Source organism: Gobio gobio (assembly GCF_949357685.1).
Source record: "Gobio gobio genome assembly, chromosome: 19".
In the NCBI taxonomy this organism is placed as follows: Eukaryota; Metazoa; Chordata; class Actinopteri; order Cypriniformes; family Gobionidae; genus Gobio; species Gobio gobio.
The window spans coordinates 2,982,467-2,997,739 of record NC_137112.1 but is presented as its reverse complement, the minus strand read 5'-3'; the positions used below and the strand labels follow the sequence as shown (position 1 = coordinate 2,997,739).

Genomic DNA, 15,273 nt, shown 5'->3' with positions numbered 1-15,273 from the left:
GCGCATGCGTCGTGGAGACACACACGGAAGACGAGAACAAGCTGGATAAAGGTGTTATTTTGATTTTTTTTTTAGCACAAAAACTATTGTCGTTGCTTCATAAAATTATTGTAGAGCCACTGTGGTGAGATGGACTTTGTAACGATGTTTTTAGTGCCTTTTATGGGTCTTGTGAGTGTAAATGTACTGAATGCCAATGGAGGCCTATCTGAAGCCTTTCTCAGCATCAGCTTTACACTAAAATATCTTCATTTGTGTCTGAAGATGAACGGAGGTCTGACGGGTGTCCAACCACATGAGGGTGAGGAATTAATGACAGAATTTTAATTTTTTGGTGAACTAACCCTTTAAACCACAGAGACTTTAAACATGAACACTATATGAGGACATAAACTTACTCTCCAGAGTCACTTCAGCAGCATTTTACAGTTTAGGGTTAATTATCGTCATAATATCATAAACACAGAAACTCAAAAAGGTCTTCACGACAACCCATCAAAACAACTTTTGGTATAACTTGTGACAGAAATCTCAATGTATTTTCTTCCATGTTTTAATTACAACAGAAAAGCTGTGTGTGACACAATATAGTTTAATTTCATATGATTAAAAGATTCATTAAATTCATGTTTTATGCCATGCCTCATAGAATTTCATTTAAAAAAAAATGTTTTTTAAATTAGAAATTAAAAGTAATATATAGTTTTCAATTATACAATTAATTTCAGATTTTTTTTAATTTTATTAAACCATTAAAATGTAATCCATAAAACTTAAAAACACAGGAAAAAAAAGAATAAAAAAAACTTGGATACAGGCAATTGAGACTGAGACATGCTACATTACACTGAGAACTACACACAAACTACACACACTAGAGGGAACGTCATCAGAGACAGGAAATATCATATATAAAACTGACATGTGGATATTTGACTTAAGTGACTAGGGGTGCTCCGATTGATCGGCAACCGATCTCGATCGGTCGATAATGGCTTTGGGATGATTGATCGGCGGTCTCCAAAAAGGCCGATCTCATGAACCAATCGCAGCTGACGATACATAAAACCCATGCCTGCCGTGAGAGCTAAGGCATGATATGCAGCGACACCGTCTCATTCTCTTTCCAGCGCGGGTAATATTAATTATAATACTGAAGGTGAGGTACAATTCATATTTCTATATTATTAACTTACGCAGTTATTTGAAAACTTTCTGTGGGATGCAAGTTCACAAACAGCGCGCGTGACTCACCGCGTGCGCGCGCTCTCTCTCTCCCTTTCAAAATGCTCAAATGGCTTCACATCAGCGCATCTGCACTAAAATCGAGCTGCACAGTTGACACATGATTTGCCACTTTGCACAATCGAGGCAGTGTCGCATCGTCACTAAAGTTTATCATTTGCATTTATTTTTAAGTCTTGCCAGTGTTCAAACCGCACTCGCGCGCACGGTCTGGAGAGACACACACACACACACACACAGGCCATCTCACAAAAAGCTTGCGAGTACAAATTGCGCTGAAATGGTCAGATACACACAAATGTATGTATTAAATGACCGTCTTGACGAGTGTGCACGTAAACCCCGTCGTGACTCGCGAGTGAACGTTTGTGCAACTGTAACCGTATCCGTGTTCGCTCTTAAAGTGACAGCTGTCGAATAAACTGCTGCTGTCTCTGAGTTTCTCTTTGTCTTGTGTTGTTTGATGAACCTTTATGACACTCACTGCTCTTGAATGACTAACTTTTGCAACCTTAAGTGTAAGGATTAAACTAATTTAATTTATTCAGGGAAGACCAATATTAAATTTACATTTGATTTCTTATTAAATGTCTTTAGTATTTCTTACCTCAATACTAATGTTAGACCTACCTGAAAAATTGTTTTTAAAAACAAAAATGCACTGCATGATCAAATATTTAGGTGAGATAGTTATATACATTTATTATATACATTTATTTTGGAAAGATGGCCTACAGTAGCCTTAAGTTATCTCATTTTCTAAAATAAACACTTGGTGGTTCTTCAAGATCTTGACTTGAATTTAGAGTTAGTTTCATTTCTATACTCAGTATCGGTATCGGCTCCGATCCGCCATTATTTGCTGGATCGGGTATCGATCAGACAGGGCCGATCCAAATCCGATACGGTGCGTATAATATTCTGAGTTATTGTTAAGCCCCAGTGCCCCACAAAAGGCACAAAAACATTATAAAGCATCATCAACTCTTCTTCGTGCACCATATAAAGTGTTCTAAAGCCATTCCATAGTTTAATGGGAGGTACAGATGAATATTTAACAATATTTATTACGCTTGATCTGTATATAACGCTCTATGGTTTTGCATAACTTGACTGGAGTTTATTTAATGCTGTAAATCGTGTGAACATTACTTTCTACCGGGTGTGTGTTAGATCACACCACTGGATTAGAGATTGTGTTGTTCTTCACACACGGTAACTGAAGTGTTAAACTGTTAAAAGAAACGCCTTAGTAAAATATTGCATAGATAGATACACTACGCATAGATTTATCTTCCCTTTGTGTTTTAAAGTTGAACTTTACAATGCGGACGGAGCGGCATATGCGCCACTCTCTATTGGAGCCGTTAGTATTATAATCCCTTTACGCTATGAAAGATTATTAATAGCCTTTCTTGTTCTGCCCCACCTATAATATGTTGCTGCCTCATTAAAAAGCTGCGTTATACATTTAAAATAAATGTTCTCATTTCTTATTATGGACCCTATATCTATAAATATATTTACTTGTTTTTCATGAATGTGAACATTTTACCAGATTTAGCGCTACACTTATTCACTTTTATAGTAGTATTTTTGTCATAGATTGTGATTTATTTTTAATACTTTGTTGTTTTTCACGATTTAGGTTAATTTCGTTGACAAATAATTTGTTAGTATTTTAAATCAACAACATTTTTCACAGACAAAAACGAGACGAAAATCAAAACCAGCTTTGAATGACAAAAACTATGACTAATATCTATAGTCATTTTCGGTCAGCATTCGGTCTTAAATTGACAGCAGTCCATTAACCTGCTAACATTTGTGCTCTTAATATTAATCAAACAACAAAAGACAGAGAAAATCACCTCTTTAGTTTTAATAAGGATTCATTATATTTATTATACATTCATTATTTAATCCATATTTAATCTATAAGGAATGTTGTATGCAAGTTGTTTTAAAGAATGCATATCATTCATTGAAAATAAGACATTGTGTTCTTCTTTAGGTGGAGTAGTTTTATTTAATTGTTGCATAATATTTTTTAATATGTCACAGCAGTTAAATCTGTGTCTGGATTTAATATCATTCATATTAATAGGTTAATACAGTAGATGTTTTCTCCAGGAGTATATAATGGGTTTGGACATTTTAGAGAAATTCTTAATGCATTACAATTTAACTAAACCCATTAAATTTTGTTTGTGAGTGTGTGCGTCTGAGTGTAGTGTAGAGAACAAGTTCTAACATCCTGTTAAGTTTTCTGATTAGTATTTTTCTTTATATATATATAAAAATAAAAATAAAGATTTATAGATTTATTGTAGCAACCTGTGAATTTTTTTTCTTTGCACTGTGAATTTGCACTGTCAGTTCTGTTTTTAAATAAAGGATTGGAAATTAATGTTATTTATTTTTATCCGATTCATCGAATAAATAACCGACAGATTAATCGATTATTAAAAGAATTGTTAGTTGCAGCCCTACAAAACTGCATTGGTATCGGCCGATACTCAGAATTTTAAATATCGGATCGGATCTGGAAAAGGGTATCGGTGCATCCCTAGTCAGGATCCCAAAATGTACCCATTCTTCAGCTGAAGCGTCACGTTTTACTGCCTTTATCCACTTTTGTCTCCTGAAAGGCTCGTTTTTTTGGGTCGACGGCTTATAAAACGTATTTCTGTGTTGTTTAGCTTGTTTTCTGTACACCTCGTCACACATCAGCTTTTAGACATTGTTCTGTTTTTTTGTTATAAGTCCGAAATGACAAAGAGGCGCTTCACGCAATGCAAAGTCAATGGAGAGCGTTTGATTGGTCCCCCCCGGTGTGGGCGTGGCCTAAATACTCTCTCTCTCTATAGTAAACCACAACCATTCAGTCAATTCCCACAGACACAATCAAGCCCCGCCCTACATTTATTCTTGTTTGAGAAGCGTTTCACTTGGATATACGGCACAATAAGGACAGAAAAGACGCAACTTCCATTTCACATCGACTTTAAATTTCCATTTGGCTAATGAAAGTGTGGTTTTGTCTGTGATGTGGGCTGATTTATACCTGGCTGCCATCCGGTTTCTCCACCACAAACACTTCACTCCAGGCGTGAATGCCCGTCGTCTCCCGCTCACAGCCGCCCCGCCAGGTGAAGCCCGTCAGCGGCTCGTCCTTCTCACCCAGCCAGAAATCTGCGCTCTGACACACACACACACACACACACACATGCAGACCCGCTCGTGAGACTATCACCACCTGAGGTCATCTGTGAAAGCAGTTTTCTGAACCGCTCCACCTGTGTCCTGTATGTTCAGTGAGAGAGGTCAAGACAAACTGAATAATGCTCTCAATAGCAAAACAAAAGACTCTTTCAGACCCACACAAAACATCAGTGTTTCACAGTAAAGCGGCTGGAATGGATTAAAGCCGATCGGCAGCGTCACAAGAGCTACTCCAGTGTTTCCCACAGATTAGAAACCAATTTGTGGTGGTGGGCAGGTGATGGTTGGGGGGATTGACTGGCTCAAATATCGATTTCGATCTTGATTCAGTATCAATTCATATGTATATATCCTACTGTACATATAAGGAAAAATAAGTGTCTTTTCAGCACTATTTTAAACTGTTCTTGGGGTAAATTATATCAGCTTGCATTCATTAATAATCACTCGTGTTTTCTTATAGAAGTATCATTAAAAATATTAGGATGTACGTTATTAACTTTTTAAAATTTCACATTTTAAGAAATCTAGTGTTTGATCATTTCTAAATATGTATTCAAATGCAAAACCTAAAAAAAAAGTAAGTTGTTATAATCTGCAATGCTTTTTTGGGCAACCAGATTAGACACATGTATATTTATTAAAGAGCCATAAAGTCATCTATAGTGGGTAAACCATGGTTAAGGTCATGGTTAATAGTTAAGGTGTTTGGTCACATTTGACCACCAATGAGTATGAGTGTGAGCAGTTAGTAAGCAATGAGGGCTAAATACAAGAAAAACATTAATGTTAACAATGTTGATCTCCATCACTCCCCATAATAAAATGATCCTGTTAATATGATTGACGTAATAATATTTTTTTTGTTGCAAACACCTGTATAGTAAAACTATCCGCTTAAGCCATTGACAGAGCGCTGGTTTGTTTAGAAGCTCCGTGAAGCACGTAACCGCGCGCGCGCCGGGAGATGAGAGCATGTCGCAACTGGCTTTAACCATTATGCCACATTAGCGCCAAAACGCTATTTATTGTTTGAATTTCGTATTAAATTTTAAAAGCTTAGACTTTCAAATCAAAAGCAGGTTTGACAGTTTGCCGTGAGATTTAGGAAGTTGTGTGTTGCGCAAAAAGTTGTGAAAGTTGCGCAATATGTGGCGGCCGGTGTTGATTCTGTGGTGCACCGCCACGAATGAGTCTATGTGTGGGAAACACTGGCTACTAGGGATGCCACAATTTTCAATATAATATTGAACCGTTCGGTTCGGCATTCACGGTTCAATACGTGCTTGTGAATTGCGTTTTTTTTCGGTTTCGCATTTAATTAATAATTTTTCTACAAATTCTATAATTTGCCTCCATCCCAATACTGAACAACGCGACACACATTCACATCACACGTTAGTTGTAGAGTTATACTCACGGGACACTATAGTTATTCACAATCACGAAAGTTCATTATTTGCATGCGTTTTAAAGCCTTGCCGGCTCATTCGTGTGTGCAGTTTTAACATGCGCTTTTCAGAGCGCGCGCACTAAAAGCCTGTCAAACGTGATTACTGGACTAAGTAGTCGTCTTACTGCGCTAATACTGTCAAATAGACACAAGGTTAACAAACACAGTCGGTTATGTCTAAAGTGAAAGTAAAATCGTGTGTGTGTGTATATCAGATGCACGGAGGTCTTTAATTGACAGCGGCGCAGCCTATAGTGAACACACCGTCCTTAAAGGGACAGTTCACCTCTAAAATTATGTCATTATTTACTCACTCTAATATTGTTCCAAACCTGTATTCATTTCTCGATGACAATTTTCATTTTTGAGTGAAATATCCCTTTAATGTTAATACAACTACAAAAGACAAAGAGAAAATCACTCATTGCTCTTGACTGAAAAACTAATACAGTAGCTAAGAATCAATTAATATTTTATAGTGAAGTCTATAGTGTTTTATTTTTACATTTATTCATTCAATTTCATACTTAAATGCTGCTGTACAGCTCTGAGCTGCCACTGTAAATCTTTATATATATTTATTTTATATTCTCCAATACACTAGGAATGTGTACAAGGGTTTTTTTAAAGTAAAATTTTAAGTTTAAGTAAGGTTTTTCAATTATTTTAAGTAAAATGAAGAAAGAGTATTGCAATAAAAAAGTCTTTTTTCTCTTTAACCTCTTGCTGTTCCTGTCGGCTAATAGAATAACAAAAAATGTATGTGACAAGCAATCAGAACCGAACCGAAAACCGTGGTTAAAAACCGAGGTATGTATTGAACCGTGGACTAACTGTATTGTTGCATCCCTACTGGCTACTCTATGAACGTTCACAGTGTGTGTGTGTGTGTGTGTGTGTGTGTGTGTGTGTGTGTGAGGACTCTGAAAGGTCTGTTGAGCTGGTGGCTGTTTCTCACCTGGTTGTACATGTATCTGAGCATGAAGTCCAGCAGGAAGGATTTGCCCTTGCGGAAGGCTCCAGCCACAGACACCACCACCACATTGAGATCCCGCACGTGCTCCTGCAGGAGAATTCGCTCCAGCGCGTCTTCGTCCAGAGAAAACTCGTGATTATCCTCGTCTGCAATTACGATCTGGATCGGGCCGTGCGCCTCCACCTCGTCCAGCAGCGGTTCCTCTTCCATATCGGAGCTCATCTTACGCCGGACATCCTCCACCCCAGACACACCTGTGCACAGAAAACACACATGACCATGAGATCTGATTCCCAGTGCTCCATAAACCTAGCCTGGATGCCAGCCGAATTTAGCCCCACCCACAAAATGTTTTGCTCGGGCAATTCGGTCTGGACTCGCTCCATAGAGAAGGAATTATGCCCGAACAGAAACTGTTCGGACCAATGAAATTGTCAGGGCGGGCTTTAGACGATGATGGACAGATGATCAACAGTAGCGTAATCATCCACGTCATCGAAGGCTCTTGGTTTGAATTTGCTCTTATCCTAAACGGAGAACTTGTTCGTATATGCGTTCACCTTCACTATTTCTCTCAGAAACGATGATCGTGTTGGTAAGTACACTCATGTTTTTCTTGTAACGTTACTTAATCATGCGTGCGTGCAGACAGGGTTTCCAAGTGTTTTTGCAATGTCGCGCACAATTGCTACTCAAAACGTTTGGTTGGCAAAATATGTTATTTTGGCAAGGTTGCCTGCTAAAATTCGCATTCCTGGGTTTATATAATCACATAATTGGGGTCGCTTCAACCCGCGGACATGGAGAAAAACACGGACTTGGCAACAGTGCAGTTGAGTTCTGTTGACATTTGACAACTAACGTTACGCGTCGCTCCGTTGCTCTGATTGGTTGTGGGTCTATCCAATTGAGGTCTTTCCTGGCTCGGTTGAAACACGCCCCATAATCAAAGCTCAATGGAGCGGTACCAGACTCAAATTCTGACTAGAATTGAGTATGGTCACGCCAGGCTACCATAAACCTGTTCTGGGGGTAGTTTTGTCATCCGATTCCTCTAAGGGAATTTCCTCTTTCACACCTGAAAGGTCCGAAACAAAGTTCATGTTTTGATATATTTGGTTTGGTTTCACATTGCAAGTATGCAAGCGCATTAACCCTCTGGTGCTCTTCAGTCATTTCTGACCGGAACATTTTCTGTTTAGAAACTTAAAAAAAAAAAAAAAACACAGCTTCATCGGAATGATATGAAACTTGGTGACTTTTCTAGCATTAGGTATGTTAACACACAAAAAATTGGGGTCATGATTCGAGCATGCTAATTGGTCGAAGAAAAAAAAAAAAAAAAAGTAGCGTTCATTGTCTTCGGTCATAAATGACTGACCATAGGAAATGAATGGAAAATTGTCAAAAACACATTCTCCGAATATTTGTGTGTACAGTCTACAAATCGGCTACGATGCTGAAAAAAAAAAAAGTACACAGCAGTAAAGGAATGACACTCTAAAACATCAGGAGTGTGATATTGACACACACACACACACACACACACACACACACACACACACACACACACACACACACACACACACACACACACACACACACACACACACACACACACACACACACACACACACACACACACACACACACACACACACACACACACACACACACACACACACACACACACACACACACACACACACACACACACACACACACACACACACACACACACACACACACACACACACACACACACACACACACACACACACACACGAAAAACTGAACCTATGAAGCACATTTAGAATTTTTAAAAATCACAGCTTCATCAGAATGATATTAATTTTTCTCACATATTTCTCAAGTCTGCTGAGGTTGGGTTTATTTATGAGATGTGCAATGCGAGTGATCGCGCCGGCGCCTCCATGTCACGATTATTGTCTGCTATAGTCTATTTGCTTCTTTATTAAATCCAGGCGATTGGCTGATGAAACATTGATTAAAATTAAGATACAATTTATACAAAACGAAATTCAATTTAAAGAAAGGCAAAACAAAACTTAATGAAGTGGACGAAATAATTTCTGACCGTCTGTCTTCTGACATATTGCACATCTTTTCACTTTTCATAATCAATATAGCCGAGATGAAATTTAAAAATAACATAATATTAAAACATGAACAGGAACTTCCTGTAAATGCTCTGAAAGTCCGAGCCATACAGAAAACGCTTTCACACTAGAAACTAGGGATGCCACAATTCTCAATATAATATTGAAGCGTTCGGTACGGCCTTCACGGTTCAATACGCGCCTGTGAATTGCGGTTTTTTGGTTTTGCATTTAATTAAATATTTTTCTACAAATTCTATCATTTTCCTCCATCCCAATTCTGAACAACACGACATACATTCACATCACACGTTAGTGGTAGAGTTATACTCACGGAACACTAGAGTTATTCACCATCACGAAAGTTCATTATTTGCATGAGTTTTAAAGCCTTGCCGGCGTGTGCGCGGTTTAAACATGCGCTTCTCCGAGCGCGCGCACTAAACGCTTGTCAAACACGCGATTACTGGACTATTAGTCGTCTTACTGCGCTAATACTGTCAAATACACACAAGGTTTACATAAACACAGTCGGTTATGTCTAAAGTGAAGTAAAATCGTGTGTCTGTATATTAGATCCGTGCAGGTCTTTAATTGACAGCAGCGCAGCCTATAGTGAACACGCTGTCCTTAAAGGGACAGTTCACCTCTAAAATTATGTCATTATTTACTCACTCTAATATTGTTCCAAACCTGTATTCATTTCTCATTTTTTGAGTGAACTATCCATTTAATGTTAATACAACAACAAAAGACAGAAAATCACTCACTGCTCTTGACTGAAGAACTTTAATACAGTAGCTTTAATAAGAATCAGTGTATATTTTATAGTGAAGTCTATGTAGTGTTTTATTTTTACATTTATTCATTCAATTTCATACTTAAATGCTGCTGTACAGCTCTGAGCTGCCAGTTTAAAACTTTATATATATATATTTTATATTATACCATACACTAGGAATGTGTATAAGGTTTTTTTTAAAGTAAAGTTTAAAGTGTAAGTAAGGTTTTTCAATTTTAAGAATAGAATAGCAAAAAACTGATGTGACAAGCAATCAGAACCGAACCGAAAACCGTGGTTAAAAACCGAGGTATGAATTGAACCATGGACTAACTATAGTGTTGCATCCCTACTAGAAACGAACCGAACTTTTGTTCATTTTGATCCGGACTGAGACGACCTCTTTTCGTCGGACCAAACTTGGTCTGTTTGGTTCGGACTGTGGTCCGGGGAGGTTGAAACACCCGTCATTGTGATTCGGACCAAACTGAAAAGTCTGAAAATCCGGACCAAACAAGGTAGGTGTGAAAGGGCCCTAAAAATCAGCTCACATTCATGTTGGGTGTGCACGGTTATGTGGTTACGATTAACCCTTTCCAAACCAGTTTTTGCTCTCATTAACACATGTAAAACGTCGGGCTGTCAAAAGATTAATCGCGATTAATCGCATCCAAAATAAAAGTTTGTGTTTACACAATATATGTGTGTGTGTACTCTGTTAATTATTATTTATATATAAATACACACACAAGCATGTATATATTTAACAAAAAAATCTTATTTTTATATATAAAATATTTATATTTATATATATATATTATAGATTATATAAATGTATATATATGCAAATATTTCTTAAATATATACATGAATGTGTGTATATTTATATATAAATAATAATTAACAGAGTACACACACATATATTATGTAAACACAAACTTTTATTTTGGATGCGATTAATCGCGATTAATCTTTTGACAGCCCTAGTAAAAAGTGGCAGCCGAATGGCACATTAAAAATAACATTTAAATAGGATATTTAGAGCTTTGAAGTGCTGGAAAAAGTGCCCGAGTTTCACTCTCAAACGGTTGTACGAACCCTGAGATGAATAATGAACCTCTGGGACCTCTCACCAGTGCGACCTCTTACAAAATGTAGCCGGAAAAAAGGTCGCAAAATGCCACCATTTGGTCTGAGTCTGGATTGCTGTAATGTAGCACGTGTCGTCCCGTCCCAGAGGTCCTCCTCCATTACTGGATCACTGCATTAGCCCTCGAAAAAACATGAATGTGGTAAACGCAGTGACCCAGAACAGCCCGTCTACAATTACCCACAAACACAAGCGTTAGTCACGAATCTAGGGCTAAATCTAGAGGCGTAAACCAGTTTAACAGAATCTTTGACATACAATAACTGATCCCGCTGAATCTAATGCTAATGAGGGATGAGATAAATCAACGACTAATTCATTAGTATGTGTTTCTTAGTTGCACATCCCGAGTGTCATTTGGATCTGGTTATCTAGATTATTAGCGCATTAATAAAGTGTTTTCCTGCATGGACGCAGAGGCAGTGAGGTTATTTAAAGCATCTCATGTAGGACATGGGAAGAAACAACCCACCACAGCCCTGAACAAACACTCAACATGTAATCCTAAACTCTTTATAATCCCACACACAATATGTGCTTCTATTAGCCAAAGCCACATGATCGTGTTATACAGTAAAAGCTGCTTGAGCAGATGTTAATGTAGTGATGCCACGTGAGGTCAGGACAAGGGTAAATCACTCACAAAAACACTATAACATTCATTAAATAGGCAAATTCAGGGTTCATCCGTATAATGTGTAACCTTGGAATAATCTGTTGCAATTTACTAACCAACCACTAGTTTTGTTGATTACTTTTCCACCAAAAAATTGTGAATTTATAGCCGTTTACCTTGAATTTTTATTGTAAAGAAAGCATAACGTTTATAATAAAATAGTTTAATATTTAATTATATTTCAGCACGAGTACATATTTCGTAAAAAAATTGGTTTATTACAATAGTACAAACACCGAAGAATAAATCAAGCCTTAGTGTTGTCATTTAAAGGCACGATATGTACGATTTATGGATTAAAATATCTAAAAAGCACTAGAACAGTGTTATATATTGTTGACTTAAACATTTTATATTTTAATCTGGACTAAATGACATGCCCTATATATTATTGGAATGTGTTATTTAATCACACACTTTACAATAAGGCTCTATTATTTAACATTAGTTCATTCATTAACAAACTGACGAATAATTCTAAAGCATTTATTAATCTTAGTTAAATGTAGATTTCAGCATTTATTAACACATTATTAAAATCAAAAGTTGTAGCTGTATTATTTAATGGACCTGAGCTAACACTAACAGTTGCTTTTTTTAACTTTATCATTATCAAAGAATAATAACTTCTGTAAAAATGTTGATGTTAACGCATTCACTAGCGAGACCTTATTGTAAAGTGTTACTTATTGTTCTTTAGAATTCATTAGCACTTTAATCTGTTTTCAATATTTGTTTACGTTATACATTTTTGTGTATTACTTTATTTAAATGTTTGGTTGTTTTTGTTATAAGAAAATTATTAAACCTGTTATAGTATGACAACACTTTTTTTTGCAACGAATTTCAATATCGTGATAATACCGTATACCGCGATAAAAGCTTCAGCAATTAATCACAACAAATCAGCGCCGCTCAAACAGAGAAACTCAGTAAATATACAAAATGTATTAAAAAAGCAGTTTTTACATTTTTAACATATGATACAGTTATGCAACACCGCACGAATACCATTATTTATTTCCTGAATACCATCACGACTGAACATGACACTGATTTCATACGCCAGTTCCATAAACAATTAATTAACATCAATTCACTTACATTTGAGATGCAATATTGACGGCTTTTGTTCGATTTCAGCAGCGAAAATAGTTCCAAACAAAGATCACAGCAGAACCATAACACACCTCACAGCAACAGTGTGTGTTCGTGAATGATTCAGCGTTTGAATGAATCGGTTGAATCGAAGATTCTTGAACGAATCGACTCAATGACTCGCTCATTCAGACGGTCACCTGCCGCCACCTACAGGCGTTTTAGTTTCATGTTTAAACATTCTTTCCAACTTTTCTTATTAGTATATTTAAAAAATTTACAACAATCTCATAACATTATTTCATGCAGTTGTAATGTTTCAGTGTAAATTATTTAATTTGATTGGCAACAGCCCTATAGTCTCTTATTCTCATTTATTTTTTTGGTCAAATGTAAGAATATAAAATGAAAGCTGAAGCATAGCCTATATATAATAAGATGCCCTTTATAAAAGGTAAAAAATATCACAAATATGCAGATTTAAATTAGGGATGTTAAAAGATTAATCGCGATTAATCACATCCAAAATAAAAGTTTGTGTTTACATAATATATATGTGTGTGTACTCTGTTAATTATTATTTATATATAAATACACACACATTCATGTATATATTTAAGAAATATTTGCATGTATATACATATATAAATGTTTTATATATAAAAATAATATTTTTTTCTTAAATATATACATGCTTGTGTGTGTATTTATATATAAATAATAATTAACAGAGTACACACACATTATGTAAACACAAACTTTTATTTTGGATGCGATTAATCGCGATTAATCTTTTGACAGCCCTAATTTATATGTCAAAGCTGATTGCTTTAGAATAAATTACACACACAAAAGTAATAAAATACAAATTACCGGACAAGCACATTTTTTACACAGACAAGTGAATGACAGATTTACTTGTTCGAAGGACAAACACATGAACAAGCTTAATGTCGAGCCCTACATATAGTGCCTTTAAAATGAGCAGATTATAGTTTGCCGCACAAATATTCCTTTCAGCAGCGCTAGAAGATATACAGAAGCCCTGTGAGGGGAAATATAGCTCAGATATGGCAGATATTAGTTCTGGCGTAACAAGCAAACCTTCATGAATGAACATCACAGCCACAGGCACTAGTGGTGGAGGATTCTGGGTAAATGTTTGAGCGTCTCTTTCAGTCAGAGCTCAGTGGAGTAAAACGAGATTTCCACTTTCTGTAAAGCTGCTTTTAAACAATGTGTATTGTGAAAAGCGCTATACAAATAAATTTGAATTGAATTTCCATACACGGAAAGAGTCCATAAAAGCAGAATACCAGAGCTGAGATTATCCAGATCAACTCACACACACACACACACACACACACACACACACACACACACACACACACACACGACAATCAATCAGCTGCATTATATAGCAAACCTTGAAACAAATTTCACGTTTCGATTAATTCAATTTCAATCAATTCGATACCGATTTATTTGGATATACGTCCGGTAAAGTACATCAATTTATCTCAAGAAAAAAAATACAGGAACCCGGTCAGTGCATTACTTTAATATTAACGTTTAAAATTCACAACTGCTTTAGAAACAGCTCAATATTTTTATAATAATATCTTTAAATGACAATTATGTTTCTACACCTATTCGGTTTTTTGTGGTAAAAACAGCGGCTGTTTTCAAGACAGATTTACTCAAAAATACATTCAATAATTACGAACAGGTAAAGGAAAACATAATGAATATGTAATATAGTGCATATATTTATCAAAACACACCACTATAGAGTTATTTTTCTAGCTTATATCGAGGCTTTTCTGAGGTAAATGTAACGTTACGCTGTTTTATTGGCGTCTTTCCGCGGTTAAAACATTTGATTACATGAGCCGTGATTAATTTCAGCTGTACTGTATCTTTAAATATACCTTCTGATGTTTATTCATGTTTATTTGGTGCTGTAACTAGTAGTCAAGAGGAAGACAGATCGGTACATACAAAACTACATTAAAAGGTGCAGTACGCCATTTCTGAGACATATTTTGAATCCCTATCTTGATAGACACGCCCCTAAATTCACAAACGTCACACAGGCTCCTCCCACCTCACTCAGAAATCGCTAACTGCACCTTTAATTGTTTGAATTTCGTAATAAAACTGACAGAATTTGAAAGCGACTGTTTCAGATATAAAAAAAATAACGCACACTATTGTGATTATTGTAAGGTAGGAGTGCTACAAATAATATATCAACTGAAAACAACAGAATAAAAGATTGATTCTTGGGATTTAAGAAACAATGTCGAGATAATTACAATTTTACACAATGATAGTAATTTCACATTTACATAATTAAATACTAAACGACATAATTCAACATTTAATTCACAGAAATGCCAGAAACACAAGACGAGCCTGTCAAAACTAAAGCCAGTTACTGACAGTAAATCAGCTCTATATGATTAATCTCTCTATTGATTTCACCGATTTATTATCTGTTTATTTATTATTAGTTCTGTCAGATATATATTTTCTATATTCCCGTG

At 36.2% G+C, this 15,273-nt stretch overlaps 1 protein-coding gene across 5 annotated transcripts in view; it reads right to left on the bottom strand.

Moving 5' to 3' along the window:
• The window catches only part of LOC307142768 (atlastin-2), a 39,367-nt gene that overhangs the window by 23,528 nt on the left and 566 nt on the right, over positions 1–15,273 (bottom strand). For 4 of the 5 annotated variants that reach the window (XM_079843848.1, XM_079843850.1, XM_079843849.1 and 1 more), the window contains exons 2-3: positions 6,882–7,153; positions 4,313–4,447 (exon numbers count right to left, since the gene is read on the bottom strand). In XM_079843848.1, the coding sequence (XP_079699974.1) occupies positions 4,313–4,447; positions 6,882–7,153 (407 nt within the window). Of the gene's footprint in view, positions 1–4,312; positions 4,552–6,881; positions 7,154–15,273 lie in introns of all 5 variants that reach the window. The other variant, XM_079843851.1, reaches the window with a different exon arrangement.